This window comes from Notolabrus celidotus, chromosome 8 (assembly GCF_009762535.1).
Source record: "Notolabrus celidotus isolate fNotCel1 chromosome 8, fNotCel1.pri, whole genome shotgun sequence".
In the NCBI taxonomy this organism is placed as follows: domain Eukaryota; kingdom Metazoa; phylum Chordata; class Actinopteri; order Labriformes; family Labridae; genus Notolabrus; species Notolabrus celidotus.
This window is the reverse complement of record NC_048279.1, coordinates 4,149,426-4,176,538: the sequence shown is the minus strand read 5'-3', so window position 1 is coordinate 4,176,538 and position 27,113 is coordinate 4,149,426. Positions and strand designations below refer to the sequence as shown.

Here is a 27,113-nt window from a genome sequence, read left to right as displayed (position 1 = left end):
GTGTGTGTGTGTGTGAAGGTCTCACTACCTGCTGAAGCTATCCAACAAGCTAAACAGAGAAATAAACTCCATGTCAAAGTTGCTGCCTTTGATAAAGTTTACTGAAGTTATCTTTCTGCTGTGAAACTGCAGTCTCCTCTCTTTGCATCACGGTGAAGGTACTTCAAAAATACACCACAAGGTGGAACTGTAACACAAAAAATACACAAGATGTGTTTTCTCCTTTCACAAAATTATATTTTTCACCTCAAATTGATGTATACATGTTCAACAAAATGCAGAGAAGTAAGTGTTAGATGCTCAAACCTCCCTGGAGTACAAACACCAGACTCTTCTCTGATTATCTGGGCCTCAGTATGCTGAAATGAACCCTAAACTGTGGTTATCAGAGGGTTAAAAAACTGCTCCAGTTCTGGAACCTCCAGGCGACCTTACAGGTTTTCAGTCCAACATTTTTACTAGCTCTCCCTTTTAACAGATTAGGGCCGCCGCTTCTATACAACTACCTTATGATCACAGAACACCAAGGAGAGAGAAAACTGAAGAGCTCACACAGTGGTCTTCAAAATGCTGTAAGAGGCAGATCTTTTAGTGCTCTGCTCCTCACATCACACAGGAGGAGCCCTTTTTGTTTGTTTGTCCTCAATGCTCCTCAAACAGACTGAGTACGTCCCTGCTCTTCATCATACTCACTCAGTCTGATAAAGACAAAGCTCTAACTTGAATGGATGTGACATCAGCTGCTGTGACTGATGGTCATTGCTCCTCTCCTCCAGGTGGAGGCGCTGTAGGACAAACAATCACAGCTGCTCTGTGCAGGTGTGTATGGAAACAAGAAGCAGCAGAAGCAGTGCTGAAGCTGTTGTAACATGTAGAAACATTGATGTTGAGCCTGTGTGTGTTTGTTTGTCAGTGTGCAGAGTTTAAAAAGACCGGGTCCCGCTGTATTACTCAGGCTGCACTACAGCGTCTATTCTCAGGCGCGATCCCACTACTGAGCGGCACGAGGGCTTTGACCTGCTCCGTCTCCGACCTGGGCCGGTGCACCCCTCCTTAGACGACCTTGTGGTCCCGGGCTCCCCCAGGAGCACCATATCGATACCGAACTTAGTGCGGACACCCGATCGACACAGTCCGCTGCAGCTCAGAGCTCCTGAGCTTAAACGATCCTCCAGCCTCAGCCTCCCGGTAGCTTGGATTACAGGTGCGCGCCACCGCACCCGGCGAGAGATTCTCTCATTCATAGAGGGTTTGTGGTTTTACGCACGTGACGTCATCAGAGAGGACGCCCAGGCAGGAAATGTTATTGTTGTTTGATGTGTATATGTTGTTTTGGACAGATCTTAATGTAATTTTGTTCGGCCCATGTCACCTTAGGGGCTCCGTAGATGACGCCTTCATGTTTATTTCGCGTTTAAAGGAAAGTAAATAAATCCACTCCTGCTGCCACTCTGCCTCTCTGAAGTGTGTTTTTCCCAATGGGATATGCAGTTTGTTTCACGTGCGCACGTAATACCTTTTCGTGCTTACCAGAAACGATCTATCTAATATTTTTTTCTGCCCACGTCACTTTAGGGGCGCCGTAGTACAACAGGAAACTTTAATCTCAAAAATTGAATGCCAACTGAAATAGAGGAAATTCTAAATAAGAAGAATGAAAAGAAAAGACTAGTAGGTGCGGTGTGTGATATTCTTATCAGGGCCGAAAGCAATGAAGAACTGTTACAAAAGATATGTAATAAATGGAATGAGGATCTTCAAATTGTAGAAACAGAAACAAACTAAATGGAAGGATTGTTTAAAACTAACATATAACGTGAGCACTAATGAAAATATGCGCCCAATCCAGCATAAGCTAATAACAAGCATGTACTATAGTGGAAACAAATCCATAAATTTAACCCCAGCTGCTCAGATAGATGTCTCCCTCATACATGCCTTTTAGTATTGGGATTTTATCGATTTGGGATAATATCGAAAAATTGATCTCTTAATAGGTTATTATAAAACTGAGTTTTCACCTATACATATATTTAAAAAAAAAAATGATTTCATGTCTCATATTATGGGATGCCCTGAGACCAATTCAAAAATAAAAATTATGAGGCCTACATAAAATAGTTTGAAGGAGAAGATCTCCATCTCTTCAGTTGAACCACTTCATCTGCTCTGTGACTTTGATGGTTCCAGTTTCCCTTAAAGCTTCCTGAATATTATAACATAAATCTACACCGGTTATCAATGATATAAATAGAATACATCATATTGTTGCTCACCTCATTCATTTCTTCATCATCCTCCACTTCCTGTCTGGAGTCATGCTCCTTCTGTCCACCTTTGATTTTGGTGTAAAATCAATGAATGTTAGTTTTGGAGAGTCCCTAATCGTTATTGTTTACAAAAGGTTCAGATATGTATCTGATTGAACTCTGTATACTGTTATGATTATTTAAATAACTGCATGGAGCACATGGTGTGATGGGTGCTTAGGAGTTCAACTCTAATAATGACTTCATCACAGTAATCTGAGTCGATGTAATTACATGCTAGCCTCACAAGCAACACACGGATTTTCCTCCACAGTGGGCATGCTATGTTTGGTTCTAACACTTCAATGTAAATGTTTACTTTGAATAACCAGGTTATACATAACTAGATCATCACAGCTGAAATGAACAGCACTATCTGTATCATTAGTATTTATTGCATATATATTGAATAACTTTATTCCATTTTCTGGAGACATACAATATAATAAGCACATTTAACCCCGCTCAACCAAAACCCAGTGCAACAAGAGCAACATCACACAGACCTCGTCAGTGAAACAGACGGCACAGTGAAATATTTACAGTTCTAAGGTTTATAGTGTCCCAGGACAGAGCACTGCTCTCTGACAGTCTAAAGGTTTCCTCCTCCTAAGGTTAGTCTGAATGGTTTTTAAAACGGTCTCACTTTTGATCACAGACTGATGGATTACAATTTCTGCTCGTGTTTTCCAGATGTGGGTGTTGATGATGGACATGATGAGCCAGAACAATCTTCTCTTTGTGTTTGTGAGTGTTTCATTAACCTTCCTCTTGTGTTAGCTGTCTGTTAACATCTCTTGTGTTAACGGGTTGGTTTCGACCTGTGTCTTAAATCAGCTGTAAAATACACTAAAAACAATTTACTATCATCCAATTTGTATCTCATCTCTTGGTTACCTTGTTAGGCTTCTTTATCCATGAAAATATTGGTTTTAATAATTTTGGTGTGGGCCTCTGGGCCTTTTTTTGTCAGTATACCCCTATATTTCAATTTTAAAATATTGTAAAATTAACCTCAAGATAATTATATAGATATATTAAAGGTTGTTGTGTTATCTGCCTATTACTGAGGGGTATTAGAACACATCTCTGAAATATATTTGTTTTATTTATTTTTCATTTCAATTTAATTAACTATAGTAACATATATGGTGTTATGGGTCAGTTTCGACCCATATATAATTACTTCAAGAAAAAGGATAAAAAAGTAATATAAGCATCCAGGTATTCCTCATCTCTTTCCACATGTCACCATGGACTTTTTTTCCTTCAAGGTTTGTCATATATGATGACTCTTCTTAGTGACAATGGCATAAATAGCTCAAAAAATGTCTTGATGTCACTGACTCTCATCACAGCAGACCTTGTGATTCCAGGGCTCATTTTGATGACATGTGCAGCAGCTGCCCTGCCATGTACATCATGAGGTACTGAGCTCCAAAAGATCTCACCATCTTTGGACTTGAATCTTTCAGGGAGAGCAGCTTCACCTCCGGGGACCTCCTCATCAGACTCATTAAATGTGTCTGTCTTCCTCCTCAGAAACCTGCTCATCCTCATACTGCTCTGTGTTCTCTCCCTCATTTTAACCAAAAATAGTATCCAGAACTTGGCTCACTGAAAATCTTCTTCTCATTTTTGCATGCTGAAAATTGGAGATGTGCACTCTGCAAGTCCAATGCTGGTCATCCCTATGTTCCCACAGCACTATGTTCTCACATTTCTAGAAGATTTTCAAAATTAGGTCTTGTGTTCCTATATTTCCCGTCAATTGAAGCCTATCCTCTCACAAATGGTTTTGCAAGCACTTTATAGTAAATTAATGAATACATGGTTAATTTTATTTCGATTAGCAGCAGCAGAAATCGTCACAATCAAAATTATTACAAGAAAAATAAAACAGGCTGATCAAAAAGGGTTTCGGCTGAAGCAGAGCTTATAGATGCCTAAATGTACATAGGCAAGCTCCCCAAATGATCACTCAAATGAGTGAATTAACCTCACATGTCTGGATATGCCTGTCTTTGTTTATTTTGTTTTTGTGCAGGTATACTGGAAAACAATACAAAATGAGAATCCCCTAAAGCTCACGTGATTGGGAAATGATCTGGCTGTCAGTGTGTTGACTGACAGTTCACTTAGGATTTCAGTTTTGACTCTAATTTTTGCTTTTTCATCTTATTTTTATGACCGGGTCGAAACCGACCCTAACGAAACAAAGGTTATAATTTCAACCAGAGCATTTTATGATTAAGTGAAAAAAAAAGTTGTATTTTGTTGAAATAGAGGTTCCTGACAAAGTCAAAAAGCCTTGATGCAATAAAATATTTTTTCTAACACAAGAGGAAGGTTAGAGAGTCCATACATGACTGATCTCTCACTGTTACAAACATTAAAACCAATTGTAGACATTTAGTTCCTGATGTCTCTGGTCCTGTAACAGTCCAGGAGAAGGTGTTGGAGAGGCTAATCCTCATCACATGAGGGCATCGGACATTTTTTAGTGGTCATAAAGCAGCTCCACTGTACCACCGCTCTGACATGGAGTCAGAGCCTTCCGATAAGACCCCAGACCTCTGCTTGTGTATGTATTGTACACAATATACTTCATCCATCCATCCATCCATGTCTGGTATCCAGGTGAGTACAGGCAGAGTGTCCTGTTCTTGTCTCCTGGGAGTTGTGTGGCTGTCGCTGTCCAAGGTGCTGAACTGTCAGAAACAGCTCAGGTATCTTCTGTCTCTGTTCAGGATGCTACATCTGTGCTGCTGCTGAGCTCTGTGGAGCAGACATGAAGCTTCAGTCAACATCCACAAACTGCTCATCTCTCTTGTAACTGTTGGATGTCAAATAAATCAATACAAATAAGCAACGATTGAATTCAAAGATCAGGTTTCTGTGATGCTGCCTGTTATCATTTGATCAGTATAAATACTGACTCAATGTTCACTTCTATGAACATCAAGTTTAGTCTGACCTTGAAAACAGCTGAGCTCCAGTCTAACTATTAGTCTGTTGGCTCGTACACTTGTTGTACAGCAACATTTAGTGGACTTTAGTAAACTGTATTTTCCCTGGGTGTTTGTTTCAGTCTAACATCATGACTCTTCCCTCACCACTGCTCACTGTGGAGCTCACTCAGGTTTACAGGAGACATGCTGTCCCTGATTCGAGCCTCTGTTCTGTAAAGGGCGCTGATAGTCTTAGAAGTTATTATCAAGTAGATCAAATGTTCTGTTAAAGGGCAGCCAACCCATACTGCTATTTTATTACACTAGTTGTTTCATATCAAATAAAGTGTGATATTGAAATCCAAACCCCTTAAATTACCAGTACAGCAGCACTGAAAGCAGTTTTACCGAAAGGGATGAACAGCAGAGTGCATTGGAAGAATCATATTTGTTTTCTTCCTCGGACCATGAATGAATGTCAGTAACATGGACAGAAACCCCTTGATGCTGCAATGAGTGTATGACCCATAAAATGAAACAAGGGGTAATGTCCACGTACGCGCGCGATTACTATCGGGACCTTGTCTTTGTTTTTACAGGTTAGGTGTATTTTGGTCTGCTTTAACAAATCAACACTTACCTCCAGTACATAGGAGCTTGATCATTATGTTATTTTCCACACATATCATCGTACAAACATAGTAGAAATAGCTCGGTAGTTGTAGTGGGTGGCTCTTAAAAGAGCCGTTTGTTGTGGTTGTTGGTGTGTGATCCTGTTTAACCTCCGAAGCCGTAGAGAGTGCGGCCCTGTCTCTTGAGAGCATAAACCACATCCATGGCGGTCACAGTCTTTCTCTTGGCGTGCTCGGTGTAGGTGACGGCGTCACGGATGACGTTCTCCAGGAACACCTTGAGCACCCCGCGGGTCTCCTCGTAGATGAGACCGGAGATACGCTTCACTCCGCCACGACGAGCCAGACGGCGGATAGCGGGCTTGGTGATCCCCTGGATGTTATCACGGAGGACTTTACGGTGACGCTTGGCGCCTCCTTTACCGAGTCCCTTTCCTCCCTTTCCGCGTCCAGACATGTTGATCAATCGAAGTGGTTCGGTTGAAGTGTAAAGTTTTTAGGCAAACGTGTGTCTTTAGAGCATGTCAGCGGACGTTTCTGAGGCACACAGCTCCTGGGAGGGATCTTTGTTTTCTGTTCTGGTTTAACTCCGCCTACACTCAAACCCAGTCACTGCTTTGTCTTCATGCTTTCATGTGACTTCACTTATAACTGCATTCTTCTATTCTAATTGTTCATCTTTTTTAAATGATATATTCTGTGTGGGAAGTCCAATCCACAAATCATAGGTGGGTTTCTTAATTGGCTTCACCGGCGTTAAAAACACAATCTTTAAAAACATGTTGCATACAACACAAGTTACACACAGCTGATTTCCTTTTTTCAGCCTCAACTTTCTGACTCAGTTATTTTCATCTTGTGGACATAATATCTTCAAAATGTCTAACACTTTATAAACTATCATTCTGAAACCTCTTGTACCATGTAGAGGACATTCTGTCCGTTTTATCAAAGTATCGTTTGTTCGAGTTCCATTATCTCTACTACTTTGTATGGGGAAAATAGATATAGTAGTTATAGTAGATATGTAGTTGAAACATAAGCATTTGCTGTGTTTTTATTTAAGCATTCAGTTGACATGTCTTATCTGAGGAGCTTTTGTTATCAAGCCAAAGCAGCTTTAGTAACAGTATCCCTTAATGTACTTTTTTTATTCTCTCCTTTGTGGTTGTTTTTTTTTTAAAATATATAATTAATGGTGTCATGTATAGGGCAGAATACAAACTACCTCTGTTTGTGTATGGAGGCTCAGGCTTTGTGCTTTGAAATGGTGAGGGGATAGAGGGGCAGAGTGGAGAATAAAGATTCAGACGGTTTAGTTATTATATTTATTTGTAGTGATTTAACTCGAGGTATTATCTGTACCCGTAGTCATTCCCAAACCTCAAGTGCCCTGAGTTAAAATGTGACTTATCACTGATATGGTTTCATAAATGTATCTGACTTTGCAGTTAGGATAAGCAAATCGTTAGAAACTGATTCTTATCATGTTAATTGTAATTATAAAACATGGACGGAAAGTCTGCAGATGGTCAGATTACCTCTTTAACTGCCTCCATGGAAAGGATGAATCATATTTATGTGTACTCTTATTGATATTCAGAACCTTTTCATTCTGATGTCCAGACAGAGGAACCTCTTAGTTTGAGTGAGTGGCTCTTAAAAGAGCCTTTGGTTTACTGGTTGATGAAGCAGAGGTGTTTACTTGGAGCTGGTGTACTTGGTCACAGCCTTGGTGCCCTCAGACACGGCGTGCTTGGCCAGTTCACCGGGCAGCAGTAGGCGGACGGCGGTCTGGATCTCCCTGGAGGTGATGGTGGAGCGCTTGTTGTAGTGAGCCAGACGGGAGGCCTCACCGGCGATACGCTCAAAGATATCACTCACGAAAGAGTTCATGATGCCCATAGCCTTGGAGGAGATCCCCGTGTCGGGGTGGACCTGCTTCAGGACCTTGTATACGTAGATGGCATAGCTCTCTTTCCTGGTCTTCCTCCTCTTCTTGCCCGTCTTGGTGGCCTTGGACACGGCTTTCTTAGATCCCTTCTTGGGTGCTTTCACTGTCTCAGGCATCTTGCTCTAGTAAGACTGACCTTAGATAGATGGTTGGGTAGAGGCTCAGGAGATTCTATTTATATTGGCTCAATTCAGATCAAACTGCTCTGTCCCTCAAAGAGGATTGGCTGAGATTCAGAGCTCAACTGAGTCAACACAATACAAGTCTCTGAGACACGTGACGATCCCTGACCAATAGTAGCTTTCCTTTTTTCTACACATCAGTGACGGCATGAAGGTAATAGTGCCTGAAGAGTCAAACAACATGAACTAAATGAATGATTCTCTCATTTCCTCCTGGTAGTTGTCACAAAAAGTCAGTTTGAGACTTGTGTGAGACAAACAGCTCTTAAAGTACTTGAACAACAAAGTGAGTGAAAAGAAGTGTAAAGGACATGTAAGTAAGGTGAGTCAGAGTGTGATACAGACACATGAGAAGATCAGTGCATTATACTATACTTCAGAAAGTTACGTCACTGCTCGATATAAACACTCCAGAATAATGAGCCATGAGAAGACAAGGGATGAAAACACTTTCAGATTTCTGACAACAATGAACAAAAAGAAGAAGATAACAAGATTATCAAGTAAAATGTTCCTTACAGTGTTCAACGTTTCAATTTAATTTAGCAGACGCTTTTGTCCAAAGAACCAGAATCAGCTGTATGGGTCGAGTGTACGAGCACATAGAAGAAATGTGACTCTGGGGAAGTTTGCTCTCTGTGTACAAACAATCAACATAAACAATATGATCATATGTTCAAGTCAACTTTAGACTTTGAACTGAGAGATAGGCCTAAAAGTGTGAGAGCTAATGTATGATGAAAAGAAGAGGGCATTTTATTCTACAGAGTAATGAATAGCTCTCCGTCTTGGTTTTGTCTCCATTTATTGTTAGTGTCCTCCTCTTCACACATCTTCACACCTGTAGCAGAGGGGCTGATTGTACTGGTACGACTGGTTCTCTGTTGAGGGCTGGTGACAGCAGGTGAAGTGAAAAATCAAACATCCTGTTTTATAATGAGATAACTCTCTCTGTTACAGATACACAACATGTTTTGATCCTCACTAACTTATACATGTGAACATTGTGAGTCCACAGCAGCAGGTGTTTATGTTGTGCTCTTCTTCATCAGCTACATCCTATTATAACTTCAGTCATGTTCTGATAGAGGAAATCATTCCTGCTCTCTTCCAAAGACTCATTTCATCCAATAAAGCTGTCAATCATTTATTAGTCTGTCAGTGTGATCAGTGTTTCAGACTCTTCTCAGCACTGACTTGGAGGGAAAATGGCTCCACATTAGGTTGTGTGCTTCTAACATTAGTCAGTGTGTTTATGAATGAATACTGCAGCAAAACCCATAAAATGCCATCAAAAGATCTTTGTCTGTGTTCGTACAGAGCAGAGGAACAGTTTGTGTCAATGATTGAAAGCAGAGGACATGTCCACAGAGACAGAGAGCAGCTCTGAGAGGAAGCCTGGACAAACTGCAGCACAGGCCTCAGTCCTCCTCAGTGTGTTTGCTGCGACCACAATAACTTGATTTGATGACAAACTCTTCATCAACACATGGATGTTTTTACTCTGAGGCTCTGAACAAACATGTGGAGCAGCGGGAGAAGCACCTTTCACCGAGCTCTGAAGCTTTTTCAATCATTTTAGGAGAGAAATGAGAGAGAAAAGCCGCTGAGCAGTGCTGCTCACGGCGGTGAATCTGTGCGCTTTGGAGGCTCCACAAAGAAGGTGCAGCGAGCAGCAGAGCTCAACATGACTTCAGTCTGAAGAGACACAAGTCCACCATCTGCTCCTTCACTGTCAGCCTTCAGCACGGCTCCATCTTTTAGTTTGGACTCTTTTGTCAGGGAGAGAAAACACAAGAGGCTCGGCTTTCAGACGGCCCAGAGGAGACCCGGCCCGGCTTGAGTCTCTACGGTTCTCATGGTGCGTTTAAGAGCAGCGTATTGCTCATTGAGCTTTAACGTGTCAGTCACTCCGTGCTGTGAACGACTCTACGACTGAACTATGGCAGAACAAGCTCCAGCCCCAGCCGCCGCCCCGGCCAAGGCGGCCAAGAAGAAGGCCCCCAAGCCGAAGAAGACCGGCCCCAGCGTCAGCGAGCTCATCGTTACAGCTGTGGGCGCGTCCAAGGAGCGGAGCGGCGTGTCCGCGGCCGCCCTCAAGAAGGTCCTGGCTGCAGGAGGATACGATGTGGACAAGAACAAGGCCCGCGTCAAGACTGCTATTAAGAGTCTGGTGGCAAAGGGCACTCTGGTCCAGGTTAAGGGAACCGGGGCCTCCGGGTCCTTCAAGATGAGCAAGAAGGTCGCAGAGAAGAAGCCGGCTAAGAAAGTCGCTCCTAAAGCCAAGAAACCTGCAGCGGCCAAGAAGCCCAAGGCAGCGGCAGCTAAGAAGCCAGTAGCAGCTAAGAAGTCCCCGAAGAAGGTCAAGAAACCCGCGGCGGCCAAGAAAGCAGCCAAGAGCCCCAAGAAGCCCACAAAGAGCCCTAAGAAGGCTACAAAGAGCCCCAAGAAGGCCACCAAGAGTCCCAAGAAGGTGGTCAAGAAGGCTCCTGCAGCCAAGAAAGCCCCCGCAAAGAAGGTTGCCAAGCCCAAAGTCAAGAAGGTAGCAGCAAAGAAGAAGTGAGCTGGGACCACCGAAGATTCACCTCAAAACTAAAGGCTCTTTTAAGAGCCACCCACATCTCACACTGAAGAGAGGAGTCCTGTTCATTCATGTCACATTCAACACATTCAATCAATTACAGAGACATTCATTCTTATTCACTGAGCTCTATGTCACCTCGTAGGACATTTCAATCCAACTCCTTACATTCACCGCAGACAGGACAAACATGTAACATCAACAGGCCTCATTCAATAAGTCCTGTTCAACAACAAAACCCTGTTCAGCAGCGTTCATATGATAGGACTCAATCCATCACTTCAACAACATGGCTGCTGGGAGCTTAGAATATACTAACACAAATACACAACACACTGCTCCCAGTGCTCCTCAACTGAGCACCATCATCCAAATACATTTATCACAAGCTGACTGAGCTGAACAAGCTGTTACTCAAATACATCATTTCAATAACAAGCACTTCTTTAACAAACATGCTCTCTGTTTGGGTTTATAACGCAAGAGTCCCTGAAATATACCTGAGGCCAGGTTATATTTAATTATCCAAAAGTGTTAAAACCCCAATCGATATTTTTTTACTCTCATTATCAACTCCATTACTAACCATTTCAATCCATTGCCATTTAATGCTGTATTTAGCTGGTTTGGAGGGCATATATTGCCTAAAATTGAAGGAACTTCTGAATGCCACTATCCTTTCATCCACTGTGACATTAGGGCCTGGATTAAAGACAAGTGGAAGTTGATCCTCCCACTTGTCCCTCACTGTCCTAATGGCTGCCAGCTTGTCTCTCTTCCATCCAAGCTCCTGCAGTCACATTCCAAAGTGTCCTTGAGCAAGACACTGAACCCCAAACTGCTCCTGCTGTTGTTCAGCTGTGTGTGTATGAATGAGATTAGCTAATACTGATGGTCCCTTAATATAGCAGCCTCTACCATCAGTGAGTGAATGTGGTATGAATGAGTGAATGTGACGAGTAGTGTAAAAGAGCTTTGAGTGGTCAGAAGACTAGAAAGAGATGTACAAGTACGAATCTATTAAACATTTACCATTTACCATGACCAGCTCAAAAGCTGACTGGATGTCTGTTACACAAGTCCCTGCTATCCTAGTGGCTCTGTCTTTATAATGTTTTCTGCAGACAGTTTTGCCTGACGTATATTTGGGGATGGAGATCACTGTATTTCCCCATTTTTAGATGTGAATGTCTTGCCTGGAGGAAAATGAATAGCTGTTTCCTCATTTGGATTGTAATCAGAATCATCAGACTCAGAATTGACCACAAGATGATCTTCATGTTCAGACACACCCTCCTCTCTTTCCCTGTCATGATAAAAAAAGGAGTGCCAGGGTTGTCACCTGTTTACTTCTGCTGCTCACTCTGTAACGCTCTGACAGAGAGCATTTGAGAAATGAAGACAGAGTCAGATACGTCAGTCTGAAAACACCTTCTGCTTTTGTGAAGAGAACTCATCCAGGCGTAGATTTATTAGATCACATGAAGCCATGTGTTCATGATGTTTCAGGGTCTTTGATGTCAAATGTTGGGCTGTCACCTTGTTAATAAGTCTTTTATTTCACACATGATATATTTTGTTTGATTTTCCTGGAACATTGCATCAACTGTCTTCATCTGTACTCGTGTTTGAAATGACACATTGTCTTGATTTTGGATGCAAACTTGGATCCTGAAGACTTCCTGCTCACTCTCTGAGAGGGACAGCAGGTCTTCAGCATCATCACTGAGCGGCTCTACTCTTTAGAGTCAGCTCAGAGAGTTAGTGCAGCAGGATGTAGCTACATAGTGTCAGCGAGGCCAGGTGGAGACTTTAGTCTGAAAGCTGCGCATGAATGGAGATGTTTCTCTCACTGTCTTTACAAATGTTCTCTAAGGACTGATGGAAATTAAACTTTCATGTAGTTGCTGATAGTGAGCTCAAGGTCGATGTAAAACCACTTCCTGTCACACACCCTGTTTTTCTAAGTTATTGTGTGTCAATCTCACCTTCACAAAGGATTACATTCTAAACAGGTTCAGTGTGAGCATTAAACAAAGTGACACAACAAGGAAGGTTACATGTGAACAGTTACAACCAGGAAGCTTTGCATCTCTGTGCTGATCAATAAAACCATGAGTTAAACAAGAACTAATACACACCTGCACACACTCTGATCAGAGGTTAGTTGAAGCTGAAGAGTTGATGAGAGTTTCTGATTCTGCTTCATGTTTGGATGTGAACTCTGAACCACTCTAAATTCATTGTTACAGGACTGCTTGTTATTTAATCAGTGATTCAAGCTTAAAACGATATTAATGTGCATGAATGTCAATAACTAAGAGATCTCATGTTAGACAATTGTTGGCAGTATTTGAGCATCCATTGAGCTCGTGTTTGAGCATATGGAGGCAGCATTGCTCCAGCTCTGTCATGTTATCATCTGAGTGAAGAGAACAAAGTCTGATATATGCTGCTCATGATGTGATTCTTTTATAGACACACAGCTCTAATAATTTATCTAAGAGAGGGGCCAGTGATGAAGCTCGGTGATTACGGTATAATTGCTTTGTGTGAAACTTTTCCAAATGTGTGCTGAAGCGTTGACTGTAAAGATGATGTAACATAATGTGGAAATGATCTCTGTAGGTGTAGTGAGGTGGCTCTTAAAAGAGCCGTTGTGTTGGTTGGAGCAGCAGTGGAAGACAGTTTATGCTCTCTCTCCGCGGATGCGTCTGGCCAGCTGGATGTCTTTGGGCATGATGGTGACCCTCTTGGCGTGGATGGCGCACAGGTTGGTGTCCTCGAACAGTCCCACGAGGTAAGCCTCGCTGGCCTCCTGCAGAGCCATGACGGCGGAGCTCTGGAAGCGCAGGTCGGTCTTGAAGTCCTGAGCGATCTCACGGACCAGGCGCTGGAAGGGCAGCTTGCGGATCAGCAGCTCGGTGGACTTCTGGTAACGACGGATCTCTCTCAGGGCCACGGTACCGGGCCTGTAACGATGAGGCTTCTTCACGCCTCCGGTAGCCGGTGCGCTCTTACGGGCTGCCTTGGTGGCCAGCTGCTTCCTGGGGGCTTTGCCTCCGGTGGACTTACGAGCGGTCTGCTTGGTTCTTGCCATTGTCTCGGCTTACTGTGATCGGGAGAATAATGTTGAAGAAAGAGGAGGCGCGCTGCTCTTAAAGCGGAGGAGCAGCTGTGACACGGTGACGCTGCTTCAAACCTCCGGCTCGTGATTGGTGAGAGGCCACTCCTGGAGCCCAGCCCCGCCGCAGAGGGGGGAGCGAGCCCCTGCCTCAAGCTCCGCTGCTTATTGGAGAGAAATGTCTCCAGACTGTGAAGCGGGGCTGAGCGCGGACCGCCCTCTGCTGCTCTGCTGGAAGCCTCTTTTCTGGTTGGTGAGCCAGGAAAACGCGCGCGCTCCGCGGGTATATAATCTGGGTTTGGTCTATGGAGGACATTATTTCTCTGAGTCCAGACTCTAGAAACAACCCCAAAAATGAGTGGAAGAGGCAAAACCGGCGGAAAGGCCAGAGCAAAGGCAAAGACCCGCTCATCCCGTGCCGGGCTCCAGTTCCCGGTCGGTCGTGTCCACAGACTGCTGCGCAAAGGGAACTATGCCCAGCGTGTTGGTGCCGGTGCCCCCGTGTACCTGGCAGCTGTGCTGGAGTACCTGACTGCTGAGATCCTGGAGTTGGCTGGAAACGCTGCCCGTGACAACAAGAAGACTCGTATCATCCCCCGTCACCTGCAGCTGGCTGTCCGCAACGACGAGGAGCTCAACAAGCTGCTGGGCGGAGTGACCATCGCCCAGGGCGGCGTGCTGCCCAACATCCAGGCTGTCCTGCTGCCCAAGAAGACTGAGAAGGCTGCCAAGAAGTAAACACTCAACAAGAACTGCAAACAAACACAAAGGCTCTTTTAAGAGCCACCCACCATACACCTTAAAGAGCAGAGCTTCTGAGACAGCTGTTCTTTTGAAAGATCTAAGAAAATACTCTCATAAATGGATCTAACTTGTTTTAGTAAAGGTTTCATAGTGACAAAGATTCATTTGGAAGTCTGAAACACCAAACTAAAACTTTCTAACTAAACAAAACTTCCTGATGTTTTGTCTACGTTCATAGTAAAAAAGAATGACCTAAATTTCCCGACGTTTTTAAAACTCTGGTATTTTCGAGAAGGCCGCCAAGAAGTAAACACTCAACAAGGACTGCAAACAAACACAACGGCTCTTTCAAGAGCCATACACCTTAAAGAGCAGAGCTTCACTGATGTAAAAAAGAGAAATTGATCTATTGTTTACTCTGATTACTTGATGCATCTAATAAAGGCTTTTTAACCCAGGATTCAGAACCGGAAAAATAAATTCATCACAATAAACCACCTTAATGCTAATTAATTTAATTTTAATTAATTTTAATTTTCTCCAATATAAATCAATTATCTGAAACTTTGTAATCATTTATAAAATACACACACGAGGGCCGATAAAATACGAAATGCTGAACACTCACAATGTGATTTCTGAGTGGAACTAGTCGCAGGTCTTCTGGGCCCTTCTGGAGGAGAAGAACAGTCACAATGGCTTGGAATTATTATTATTTCAAGCTCAAGTGTTAACACACTTGACACTTGCTTCCCAAAGCATAAAAAATAAAATTTCCTCAGTCAAACCGGAATTAGCTCTTCTTCTACCATGGCAAGGAGCTAAGCTACAATAAACAACTTCATATTATTGATAATATTAATATTCCATCATTTATGTTGGGATCCAGGCTCTCTATTGGATGTACTCAGTCTGTTTGAGGAGCATTGAGGACAAACAAACAAAAAGGGCTCCTCCTGTGTGATGCGAGGAGCAGAGCACTAAAAGATCTGCCTCTTACATTATTTTGAAGACCACTGTGTGAGCTCTTCAGTTTTCTCTCTCCTTGGTGTTCTGTGATCATAAGGTAGTTGTATAGAAGCGGCGGCCCTAACCTGTTAAAAGGGAGAGCTAGTAAAAATGTTGGACTGAAAACCTGTAAGGTCGCCTGTAGGTTCCAGAACTGGAGCAGTTTTTTAACCCTCTGATAACCACAGTTTAGGGTTCATTTCAGCATACTGAGGCCCAGATAATCAGAGAAGAGTCTGGTGTTTGTACTCCAGGGAGGTTTGAGCATCTAACACGTACTTCTCTGCATTTTGTTGAACATTTATACATCAATTTGAGGTGAAAAATATAATTTTGTGAAAGGAGAAAACACATCTTGCGTATTTTTTGTGTTACAGTTCCACCTTGTGGTGTATTTTTGAAGTTCCTTCACCGTGATGCAAAGAGAGGAGACTGCAGTTTCACAGAAGAAAGATAACTTCAGTAAACTTCATCAAAGGCAGCAACTTTGTCGTGGAGTTTATTTCTCTGTTTAGCTTGTTGGATAGCTTCAGCAGGTAGTGAGACCTTCACACACACATATCATCAGGTCAAAGTTTAAGTAATGCATTTCATCACATTTTATCCTTTGAAAGGATAGCTGAGAGCTTTTTAAACATTTAAACCACTGGAGGGGAACCTGAGGAGGAACGTTCCAACATTTTATTTACTGGAAAAGCATCAAGAGATGACTTTGTTTACAGCCTGTCCACTGGACGGGCACCTGTGACAACTTTTACTGTGTTTTCCAATAAAAGGTCACCAGAGAGGACATTTTATGATATTTTATGTGCACTACAAAGGCATTCAAACAGGCTCTTATGCTGTGTTTTGTCCAGCCATGAGAGCATCGGTGTTCTGTCCTGTTGTGAGCTCACATCCACTTTTATGTGTAAATGATCAAATTAAATATGGCTTCCTGTCACTTCAGTGATGTCTCACTGGGACACCTGAACACAACAGAGCCTTCATTCATGTAATCAGTGAGACCTGTGCACATCTTAAGGAGACAAGTCAAACTGTCAGTGATGAGGCAATAATCTGTTTTTGTCATGAGAGGAAAAGCTTTATGTCAAAAATGCACATTAATCTAATACCTGATTGGTGTCTTCTGGCTTCATTGATAAGTTCAACTGAGTGTCATCAGCATAACAATGAAAATGTATGGAGTATTTCCTCATGATGCAACCTAGAGGAAGCATAAATAATTTGCAAATAATTGGTCCAAGCACTGATCCTTGTGGAACTCCATGACTAACCCTGGTGTGCTCAGAGGACTTTTCATTAACGTGTACCAACTGAGATGGATCTGTCAGATACGACTTAAGCCGAGCTAAAGCGGTTCCTGTAATGTCTATTAGTCGCTCTAATCTTTGGTGATCAGCCTTAAATGGAAGCCAATTAATAAATAAACTAAAATTAAAATGAACTAAAATCAATAAATAAACACAAACATCAATTTAACTCAGAAATACTAGGGTGAACCAACTCAGTTTTTGGTAACTTGTTACAAACACTTATTAGAAACAAGTTATTTGTACTTCATGGTCATAAAAGCTAATACACTTAATTTTCTTAACTTTACTCATGTTAAACAAATCAAGTGATTAGAACTGAAGACTTCTTCCAGAGGTGAAATGCAGTATTTTCAATTTGTACTTTACTTTTCTTGTCATTTCCCCATTACTACACATCAGCCTTAGGCCTACCTACACATTATGGCCAATACATTTTTTTTTCCAGAAAAATAACCTCAATAAAAGCCAGTTTAAGTTTAAGGCATATTAAGTTTGATATCATTTTATATTATTTCATTACAATTGATTACATTTTTTAGTTTAAAAAAATATACATAAATAGAAAGGTTGCATTTTCTGAAAGCAAATGCATTGAAATGCTGAAGCTGAAGGCTGAAAGCTGTTAAACACAGCTGAAAGTGTGGAAGAGTTGGAGAAGAAGTTGGAGAAGAAGAAGTGGAAAAAATAGAAGTTGAAGAAGTGGAAGGAGTGGAAAAAGTAGAAGGAGTGGAAAACGTAGAATGAGTAGAAAACATAGAAGTTGAAGAAGTGGAAAAAGTAGGAGTGGAAAACGTTGAAGTTGAAGAAGTTGAAGAAGTGGAAAAAATAAAGGAAGTGGAAAAGGTATAAGTGGAAGACGTGGAAGGAGTGGAAAACAGAAGTTGAAGAAGTTGAAGGAGTGGAAAAAGTGGAAGGAGTAGAAAACGTAGAATGAGTGGAAAACATAAAAGGGCGGTACACGTAAAAATTACAGCAAAGGGGAGAAAATTTGTGGAGATTAATAGCGTAGAGGAATAGTGGCAAAATAGTAAGTAAGTAAGTTTTGTCTGTTTGTCTGTTGAGTTGAGTTCTATCCTTAAAATTGTATAGAAATATTGCTTAAAAAATGTATGTACATATCAATACTCATAATTCATAATCTTGTTGATACTAATGTTCTTTTATTAAACTTGTTAAAGATTGAGAATTTTCAATTCACTGCTACCTGATTGATAACAATCCACAGAGCCAATTTGACAACCCTTTGGCTCTACTGTCCTCAATGTGTGTGACAAGTATGAACCAGACAGATCAGTTCTTTAAAAAAAAACATTTTAATAGCATACCATCTGATTCTTGTGAGGACAATAAGTGACTAAATATATCGACAGCACAAAACCCAACAAGTCTGAAATGATTTACATAAATGACAGAAGTCATACTATAAATCATTTGAATGTGGAATATATATTTCTTTATACATTTTGGACAGTCAAACGTCAGATAACATCACGACCCACAGATTTTGATACAAAACATCCTTTACATATGAAATAAATGAATAACTTCTGCTTCAAAATCTTCTTTGCCTATTTAAAACTGTGATGTGTGGGTCAACTCATTTAGAACTTGTAAAAACATAAGTTAAAAAACAAAAATGTTGAAAGGTTAAATAAACCATTAAAGGTGTATTTCATTTTTAAAAAAAGGTCTTAAATTATTATCCTTTTACAATCACTATATGACAAGGCTCGACAATTTCTAAGTGTGACACATTCATTAAGAAAGATCTTTTGGTTTTAAAATCTCCTCTAAAATGTTCTTTGTTTAATTCTCATAAACTGAGTATGTTATTCACTGTGATGTGTTGTATTGTTCAGCCTTACCATCAGAGGCTTTTCAACTTGTCAAACAATAACTCAGGTAAAAGGAAACTTAATTTTTTTTTTTTACAGTGGATGCAAGGCTACCCACACTTACAGACAGGCAGGAGGAGTGGCCTTAAAAACAAAGGACCTATATGTATACTTTTGTTAAAAAACTAAAGGATAACTTGTCAATGTAGAAGGCAAGGCTCACACATTTATATATGTGACAAATATGTCAAGAAAGATATTTAAGACTATTCTGTTGACAGTGATCTCTGATAATTCTCATAAACTGAGTATGTTGCTCATCGTGATGTTTTGTATTGTTCAGCCTTACCATCAGAAACTTCTCACAGGTTGGTTAGACCAGGGCTGATTCCCTCTTTAGTTCATAGTTCTGGACTGACAGTCAACATTTTAGTCTCTATTGTTTGTTATAGCAACACGTTGCTCAGATTACTGAGTCTTACTGGAGCACTGGGATATCCTTGACTTTGAAGGACTCATCACAAAAAGAGGAAGAACTCTACAAAAGTAATAAAATCCTAATAAAACACAACATATAAATATATAATGGATCATATGAGGTAGAGAACTATAATCAAAGAAAACTTAACTTATATTTGTCCATTCATTAAGACAAGCAGTCACTCTGCAGGTCAGTAACATGCACAGCACAGTTTCACATTGATGGTGTAAGGTAAGGTGTTGCAATGGTTTGACCTTTGACCTGTGGTTGAAGTATCGCTGCGAGCAGTTATCAGTGTTTTTGACAACAGCATGACTGCAGTGACCTAAAAGACAAGAACATACATGAAGTTTAGTCCTAGTTTTTTTACAGTAATGAACTCCATTAGCATGCGCAATAACAGCTTTGTTTGTTTGTTTGTTTGTTTGTTTGTTTGTCTGTCTGTCTGTTTGTTTGTTTGTTTGTTTGTTTGTCTGTCTGTTTGTCTGTTTGTTTGTTTGTTTGTTTGTTTGTTTGTTTGTTTGTTTGTTTGTTTGTTTGTCCTCAATGCTCCTCAAACAGTCTGAGTACGTCCCTGCTCTTCATCATGCTCACTCAGTCTGATAAAGACAAACCTCTAACTTGAATGGATGTGACATCAGCTGCTGTGACTGATGGTCATTGCTCCTCTCCTCCAGGTGGAGGCGCTGTAGGACAAACAATCACAGCTGCTCTGTGCAGGTGTGTATGGAAACAAGAAGCAGCAGAAGCAGTGCTGAAGCTGTTGTAACATGTAGAAACATTGATGTTGAGCCTGTGTGTGTTTGTGTGTCAGTGTGCAGAGTGTAAAAAGACCGGGTCCCGCTGTATTACTCAGGCTGCACTACAGCGTCTATTCTCAGGCGCGATCCCACTACTGAGCGGCACGAGGGCTTTGACCTGCTCCGTCTCCGACCTGGGCCGGTGCACCCCTCCTTAGACGACCTGGTGGTCCCGGGCTCCCTCAGGAGCACCATATCGATACCGAACTTAGTGCGGACACCCGATCGACACAGTCCGCTGCAGCTCAGAGCTCCTGAGCTCAAACGATCCTCCAGCCTCAGCCTCCCGGTAGCTTGGATTATAGGCGCGCGCCACCGCACCCGGCGAGAGATTCTCTCATTCAAAGAGGGTTTGTGGTTTTACGCACGCGACGTCATCAGAGAGGACGCTCAGGCTGGAAATGTGATTGTTGTTTGATGTGTATATCTTGTTTTGGACAGATCTTAATGTAATTTTGTTCAGCCCATGTCACCTTAGGGGCTCCGTAGATGACACCTTCATGTTTATTTCGCGTCTTCAGGAAAGTAAATAAATCCACTCCTGCTGCCACTCTGCCTCGCTGAAGTGTGTTTTTCCCAATGAGATATGCAGTTTGTTTTATATATATATATATATATATATTTTTTTTTTAAATAGTATTTAATGTCTCATATTATGGGATGCCCTGAGACCAATTCAACAATGAAAAACATGAGGCCTACATAGAATAGTTTGAAGGAGAAGATCTCCATCTCTTCAGTTGAACCACTTCATCTGCTCTGTGACTTTGATGGTTCCAGTTTCCCTTAAAGCCTCCTGAATATTATAACATAAATCTACACTGGTTATCAATGATATAGATAGAATACATCATATTGTGGCTCACCTCATTCATTTCTTCATCATCCTCCACTTCCTGTCTGGAGTCATGCTCCTTCTGTCCACCTTTGATTTTGGTGTAAAATCAATGAATGTTAGTTTTGGAGAGTCCCTAATCGTTATTGTTTACAAAAGGTTCAGATATGTATCTGATTGAACTCTGTATACTGTTATGATTATTTAAATAACTGCATGGAGCACATGGTGTGATGGGTGCTTAGGAGTCGATATAATTACAGTCATGGCCAAAAGTTTTGAGAATGACACAAATATTACATTTTCACAAAGTCTGCTGCTTCAGGGTTTTTAGGTGTTTTTGTCAGATGTTTCTATGGTATAATGAAATACAATTAGAAGCATTTCATAAGTATCAAAAGCTTTTATTGAGAATTACACAGAATTCATGCAATAAGTCAATATTTGCAGTGTTGACCCTTCTTTTTCAAGACCTCTGCAATTCTCCCTGGCATGCTGTCAATCAACTTCTGGACCAAATCCTGACTGATGGCAGTCCATTCTTGCATAATCAATGCTTGGAGTTTGTCAGAATTTGTGGGTTTTTGATTGTCCACCCGCCTCTTGAGGATTGACCACAAGTTCTCAATTGGATTAAGATCTGGGGAGTTTCCTGGCCAAGGGCCCAAAATCTTAATGTTTTGTTCCCCGAGCCATTTTGTTATGACTTTTGCTTTATGGCAAGGTGCTCCATCATGCTGGAAAAGGCATTCTTCATCACCAAACTGCCCTTGGATGGTTGGGAGAAGTTGCTCTCGGAGGACGTTCTGGTACCATTCTTTATTCATGGCTGTGTTTTTAGGCAAGATTGTGAGAGAGCCCACTCCCTTGACCGAAAAGCAACCCCACACATGAATGGTCTCAGGATGCTTCACTGTTGGCAAGAGACAGGACTGATGGTAGCGCTCACCTCGTCTTCTCCGAACAAGCCTTCCTCCAGATGCCCCAAACAATCGGAAAGGGGATTCATCAGAGAAAATGACTTTACCCCAGTCCTCAGCAGTCCAGTCCCTGTACCTTCTGCAGAATATCAGTCTGTCCCTGATGTTTTTACTGGAGAGAAGTGGCTTCTTTGCTGCCCTCCTTGACACCAGGCCTTCCTCCAAAAGTCTTCGCCTCACTGTGCGTGCAGATGCACTCACACCTGCCTGCTGCCATTCATGAGCAAGCTCTGCACTGGTGGTGGCCCGATCCCGCAGCTGTAACACCTTCAGGAGACGGTCCTGGCGCTTGCTGGACTTTCTTGGGCACCCTGGAGCCTGTTTGGCAACAATTGAACCTCTCTCCTTGAAGTTCTTGATAATTGGATAGACGGTTGACTGAGGTGCAATCTTACTCGCTGCTATAAACTTCCCTGTTAGGCCCTTTTTGTGCAATGCAATGATGGCTGCACGTGTTTCCTCGCAGGTAACCATGGCTAACAGATGAGGAACAATGGTGTCATGCACCATCTTCCTTTTAAAGTGTCCAGTCACTCAATCATGACAGATTGATCGCCAGCCTTGTCCTCATCAACACCCACACCTGTGTTAATGTGTGTGACACCTGTGTGTCATTGAAATTATGTTAGCTGGTCCTTTTGTGGCAGGGCTGAAATGCAGTGGAAATGTGTTTTTGGTGATAAAGTTCATTTTCAAGGCAAAGAGGGACTTTGCGATTAATTGCAGTTGAGCTGATCACTCCTCATAACATTCTGGAGTATATGCCAATTGCCATTATAAAAACTGAAACAGCAGACTTTGTGAAAATGAATAGTTGTGTCATTCTCAAAACTTTTGGCCATGACTGTACATGCCAGCCTCACAAGCAACACACGGATTTTCCTCCACAGTGGGCATGCTATGTTTGGTTCTAACACTTCAATGTAAATGTTTACTTTGAATAACCAGGTCATACATAACTAGATCATCACAGCTGAAATGAACAGCACTATCTGTAACATTAGTTCAGTCCTGGCATATGAGCTAACAGGATACAAACACGATCATACTGCCATTGTTACAGGCCTCACACATGAGTTACATGTATCTAGAATGATGTGTGTCATGTTGACAGGAGAAGCCGAGACAGGGGACGTTACCTGAGTTTATTCAGCAGGCTGTTCTCTGTCTGACAACAGGAAGCCCATTGCAGTGCTACCACAGTGTTCTCTTTAGGGGATACTCTCTCTGGTGGTGTAAACAAGTAACTACAACTCAAAATAGAAAATACAAAAAAAAACCAACAACATTGCAAACACAAAGCAGCTCCAGTGTTCCATCGCTCTGACAGGGAGTCAGAGCCTTCAGATAAGACCCCAGACTTCCACTTGTGTACATCCATCCATCCATCCATCCATCCATCCATCCATCCATCCATGTCTGGTATCCAGGTGAGTACAGGTAGAGTGTCCTGTTCTTGTCTCCTGGGAGTTGTTTGGCCGTCGCTGTCCAAGGTGCTGAACTGTCAGAAACAGCTCAGGTATCTTCTGTCTCTGTTCAGGATGCTGCACCTGTGCTGCTGCTGAGCTCTGTGGAGCAGACATGAAGCTTCAGTCAACATCCACAAACTGTTCGTCTCTCTTGTAACTGTTGGATGTCAAATAAATCAATACAAATAAGCAACGATTGAATTCAAAGTGAGATCAGGTTTCTGTGATGCTGCCTATCATTTGGTCAGTATACTTAAGGATCACTTCTATGAACATCACGTTTAGTCTGACCTTGAAAACAGCTCCAGCTGTGGTGATGATCAGTTCAGTCTCTAGAGTCCAGGGAACAGAGGACGAGAAGCTCCCCTGCATTCACCTGGAGGAGAGCCATGAAGAGAGAGAGTCCAGTCATTTCACTCCTCTCCACTGAGGACGGATGATGATGATGAAATGCTCTGTCTCTTCTAAATGTTGTTCTGATTTAACTCTCTTTAAGTAAACTAACTAATAGTCTGTTGGCTTGTACACTTGTACTTGAGTACAGCAACATTTAGTGGACTTTAGTAAACTGTATTTTCACTGGGTGTTTGTTTCAGTCTAACATCATGACTCTTCCCTCACCACTGCTCACTGTGGAGCTCACTCAGGTTTACAGGAGACATGCTGTCCCTGATTCGAGCTTCTGTTCTGTAGAGGCGCTGATTCTCTGAAGTTATTATCAAGTAGATCAAATGGTCTGTTAAAGGGCAGCCACACCATACTGCTATTTAATTACACTAGTTGTTTCATAGCCAAATAAAGTGTGATACTCAAATCCAGACCCCTTAAGTTACAAGTATAGCAGCACTGAAAGCAGTTTTACCTAACAGGAACAGCAGAGCGCATTGGAAGAATCATATTTGTTGTCTTCCTCGGACCATGAATGAATGTCAGTGACATGGACAGAAACCCCTTGATGCTGCAGTGAGTGTATGATCCATAAAATGAATCAGGGGTTAACAGTGTCCATGTGCGCGCGACTACTGTTGGACCGCCTTTCTGTTTTTTTACAGGTTAGGTCTATTTTGGTCTGCTTTAACTACACAAGTAGCCTTTATGCATACATATAAACATGCATACAGTGTGTTTTATTTGTGATTGACAACAGAACTGCTTTATTATGAATGTTATTCAGTAACTTCAACAGAAACTCCTGGTTGCTGCAGTGTTCTAAACGTATCCATCAAATGAATCAGGTGTAAACAGACTGAACTGTATTTCTACAGCAGCAGTGACTGAAGTATATAGATATATATGTATTTGGATATACATATGGACTTGAATCATTCCCATGAAAGTGCACTAAAGAGTTTTATTAGAACGTCACCCTTCTGGGATGATACGTGAAGAATGAATTAAACTTGATGCTATAATAAATATACGAACCTACCGCGTGACAATTGGATCATCTTAACCAACATAAGTTAACATGAGTTTCTATAATGTGCTGTGTTTCATTGTTCATTCAAATTTTTCCACACATATCATCGTACACATATAGTAGAAATAGCTCGGTAGTTGTAGTGGGTGGCTCTTAAAAGAGCCGTTTGTTGTGGTTGTTGATGTGTGGTCCTGTTTAACCTCCGAAGCCGTAGAGAGTGCGGCCCTGTCTCTTGAGAGCATAAACCACATCCATGGCGGTCACAGTCTTTCTCTTGGCGTGCTCGGTGTAGGTGACGGCGTCACGGATGACGTTCTCCAGGAACACCTTGAGCACCCCGCGGGTCTCCTCGTAGATGAGACCGGAGATACGCTTCACTCCGCCACGACGAGCCAGACGGCGGATAGCGGGCTTGGTGATCCCCTGGATGTTATCACGGAGGACTTTACGGTGACGCTTGGCGCCTCCTTTACCGAGTCCCTTTCCTCCCTTTCCGCGTCCAGACATGTTGATCAATCGAAGTGGTTCGGTTGAAGTGTAAAGTTTTTAGGCAAACGTGTGTGTTTAAAGCATGTCAGCGGACGTTTCTGAGGCACACAGCTCCTGGGAGGGATCTTTGTTTTCTGCTCTGGTTTAACTCCGCCTACACTCAAACCCAGTCACTGCTTTGTCTTCATACTTTCATGTGACTTCACTTATAACTGCATTCTCCTATTCTAATTGTTCTAATCTGTTTTAAATTATATATTCTTTGTGGGAAGTCCAATCCACAAATCATATATGGGTTTCTTAATTGGCTTCACCGGCGTTAAAAACACAATATTTAAAAACATGTTGCATACAACACAAGTTACACACAGCTGATTTCCTTTTTTCAACCTCAACTTTCTGACTCAGTCATTTTCATCTTGTGGACATAATATCTTCAAAATGTCTAAAACTTTATAAACTATCATTCTGAAACCTCTTGTACCATCTAGAGGACATTCTGTCCGTTTTATCAAAGTATCGTTTGTTCGAGTTTTCCTATCTCTACAACTTTTTATGGGGAAAATAAATATGTAGTTGAAACATAAGCATTTACTGTGTTTTTATTTAAGCATTCAGTTGACATGTCTTATCTGAGGAGCTTTTTTTATCAAGCCAAAGCAGCTTTAGTAACAGTATCCCTTAATGTACTTTTTTTATTCTCTCCTTTGTGGTTGATTTTTTTTAATATATAATTAATGGTGTCATGTATAGGGCAGAATACAAACTACCTCTGTTTGTGTATGGAGGCTCAGGCTTTGTGCTTTGAAATGGTGAGGGGATAGAGGGGCAGAGTGGAGAATAAAGATTCAGACAGTTTGGTTATTATATTTATTTGTAGTGATTTAACTTGAGGTACTATCTGTACCCGTGGTTGTTCCCAAACCTCAAGTGCCCTGAGTTAAACTGTGACTTATCACTGATAAGGCTACATGAATTCAACGATTAATTCTGGAACGTTTATCCGACTTTGCAGTTAGGATAAGCAAAACGTTAGAAACTGATTCTTATCATGTTAATTGTAATTATAAAACATGGACGGAAAGTCTGCAGATGGTCAGATTACCTCTTAAACTCCATGGAAAGGATATGCATCATATTTATGTGTACTCTTATTGATATTCAGAAGCTTTTCATTCTGATGTCCAGACAGAGGAACCTCTTAGTTTGAGTGAGTGGCTCTTAAAAGAGCCTTTGGTTTACAGGTTGATGCAGCAGAGGTGTTTACTTGGAGCTGGTGTACTTGGTCACAGCCTTGGTGCCCTCAGACACGGCGTGCTTGGCCAGTTCACCGGGCAGCAGCAGGCGGACGGCGGTCTGGATCTCCCTGGAGGTGATGGTGGAGCGCTTGTTGTAGTGAGCCAGACGGGAGGCCTCACCGGCGATGCGCTCAAAGATATCACTCACGAAGGAGTTCATGATGCCCATAGCCTTGGAGGAGATCCCCGTGTCGGGATGGACCTGCTTCAGGACCTTGTACACGTAGATGGCATAGCTCTCTTTCCTGGTCTTCCTCCTCTTCTTGCCGGTCTTGGTGGCCTTGGACACGGCTTTCTTAGATCCCTTCTTGGGTGCTTTCACTGTCTCAGGCATCTTGCTCTAGTCAGGCTGACCTTAGATAGATGGTTGGGTGGAGGTTCAGGAGATTCTATTTATATTGACTCAATTCAGATCAAACTGCTCTGTCCCTCAAAGAGGATTGGCTGAGATTCAGAGCTCAACTGAGTCAACACAATACAAGTTTCTGAGACACGTGACGATCCCTGACCAATAGTAGCTTTCCTTTTTTTCTACACATCAGTGACGTCATGAAGGTAATAGTGCCTGAAGAGTCAAACAACATGAACTAAATGAATGATTCTCTCATTTCCTCCTGGTAGTTGTCACAAAAAGTCAGTTTGAGTCTTGTGTGAGACAAACAGCTCTTAAAGTACTTGAACAACAAAGTGAGTGAAAAGAAGTGT

General features: G+C 41.9%; 7 protein-coding genes and 2 long non-coding RNA genes across 9 annotated transcripts; 2 read left to right on the top strand and 7 right to left on the bottom strand.

The window, feature by feature from the left end:
• Nucleotides 1-2,686: 2,686 nt before the first annotated feature.
• On the bottom strand, nt 2,687-3,244 carry LOC117817144. The gene is made up of 2 exons (XR_004632091.1): nt 3,074-3,244; nt 2,687-2,918 (listed from the first exon to the last, which is right to left on the bottom strand). It is a non-coding gene; the product is annotated as an uncharacterized LOC117817144 (long non-coding RNA).
• A 1,378-nt stretch (nt 3,245-4,622) lies between these two features.
• On the bottom strand, nt 4,623-6,397 carry LOC117817132 (histone H4). Its single transcript, XM_034689619.1, has 2 exons — nt 5,901-6,397; nt 4,623-5,087 (listed from the first exon to the last, which is right to left on the bottom strand). The coding sequence occupies exon 1, from the start codon at nt 6,347-6,349 to the stop codon at nt 6,038-6,040; it is 312 nt and encodes a 103-aa protein (XP_034545510.1). The 5' UTR covers nt 6,350-6,397; the 3' UTR covers nt 4,623-5,087; nt 5,901-6,037.
• Nucleotides 6,398-7,206: 809 nt separating this feature from the next.
• On the bottom strand, nt 7,207-7,972 carry LOC117817127 (histone H2B 3-like). The gene has a single exon (XM_034689616.1). The coding sequence runs from the start codon at nt 7,960-7,962 to the stop codon at nt 7,594-7,596; it is 369 nt and encodes a 122-aa protein (XP_034545507.1). The 5' UTR covers nt 7,963-7,972; the 3' UTR covers nt 7,207-7,593.
• Nucleotides 7,973-9,826: 1,854 nt separating this feature from the next.
• LOC117817093 (histone H1-like) lies at nt 9,827-10,703 on the top strand. The gene has a single exon (XM_034689585.1). The coding sequence runs from the start codon at nt 9,971-9,973 to the stop codon at nt 10,589-10,591; it is 621 nt and encodes a 206-aa protein (XP_034545476.1). The 5' UTR covers nt 9,827-9,970; the 3' UTR covers nt 10,592-10,703.
• A 2,544-nt stretch (nt 10,704-13,247) lies between these two features.
• On the bottom strand, nt 13,248-13,721 carry LOC117817105 (histone H3). Its single transcript, XM_034689595.1, has one exon. The coding sequence runs from the start codon at nt 13,707-13,709 to the stop codon at nt 13,299-13,301; it is 411 nt and encodes a 136-aa protein (XP_034545486.1). The 5' UTR covers nt 13,710-13,721; the 3' UTR covers nt 13,248-13,298.
• Nucleotides 13,722-14,035: 314 nt separating this feature from the next.
• LOC117817116 (histone H2A) lies at nt 14,036-14,865 on the top strand. The gene has a single exon (XM_034689605.1). It carries the CDS (start codon nt 14,088-14,090, stop codon nt 14,469-14,471), a length of 384 nt encoding a protein of 127 aa, XP_034545496.1. The 5' UTR covers nt 14,036-14,087; the 3' UTR covers nt 14,472-14,865.
• Nucleotides 14,866-22,863: 7,998 nt separating this feature from the next.
• LOC117817140 lies at nt 22,864-24,470 on the bottom strand. Its single transcript, XR_004632088.1, has 3 exons — nt 24,064-24,470; nt 23,493-23,577; nt 22,864-23,300 (listed from the first exon to the last, which is right to left on the bottom strand). It is a non-coding gene; the product is annotated as an uncharacterized LOC117817140 (long non-coding RNA).
• Nucleotides 24,471-24,532: 62 nt separating this feature from the next.
• LOC117817133 (histone H4) lies at nt 24,533-25,176 on the bottom strand. Its single transcript, XM_034689620.1, has one exon. The coding sequence runs from the start codon at nt 25,126-25,128 to the stop codon at nt 24,817-24,819; it is 312 nt and encodes a 103-aa protein (XP_034545511.1). The 5' UTR covers nt 25,129-25,176; the 3' UTR covers nt 24,533-24,816.
• Nucleotides 25,177-26,323: 1,147 nt separating this feature from the next.
• LOC117817123 (histone H2B 3-like) lies at nt 26,324-26,790 on the bottom strand. The gene has a single exon (XM_034689612.1). It carries the CDS (start codon nt 26,740-26,742, stop codon nt 26,374-26,376), a length of 369 nt encoding a protein of 122 aa, XP_034545503.1. The 5' UTR covers nt 26,743-26,790; the 3' UTR covers nt 26,324-26,373.
• Nucleotides 26,791-27,113: the final 323 nt, after the last annotated feature.

Coding starts and splice junctions, on each gene's coding strand:
- LOC117817132 (XM_034689619.1), bottom strand. CDS start 6,349: ATGTCTGGACGCGGAAAGGGAGGAAAGGGACTCGGTAAAGGAGGCGCC.
- LOC117817127 (XM_034689616.1), bottom strand. CDS start 7,962: ATGCCTGAGACAGTGAAAGCACCCAAGAAGGGATCTAAGAAAGCCGTG.
- LOC117817093 (XM_034689585.1), top strand. CDS start 9,971: ATGGCAGAACAAGCTCCAGCCCCAGCCGCCGCCCCGGCCAAGGCGGCC.
- LOC117817105 (XM_034689595.1), bottom strand. CDS start 13,709: ATGGCAAGAACCAAGCAGACCGCTCGTAAGTCCACCGGAGGCAAAGCC.
- LOC117817116 (XM_034689605.1), top strand. CDS start 14,088: ATGAGTGGAAGAGGCAAAACCGGCGGAAAGGCCAGAGCAAAGGCAAAG.
- LOC117817133 (XM_034689620.1), bottom strand. CDS start 25,128: ATGTCTGGACGCGGAAAGGGAGGAAAGGGACTCGGTAAAGGAGGCGCC.
- LOC117817123 (XM_034689612.1), bottom strand. CDS start 26,742: ATGCCTGAGACAGTGAAAGCACCCAAGAAGGGATCTAAGAAAGCCGTG.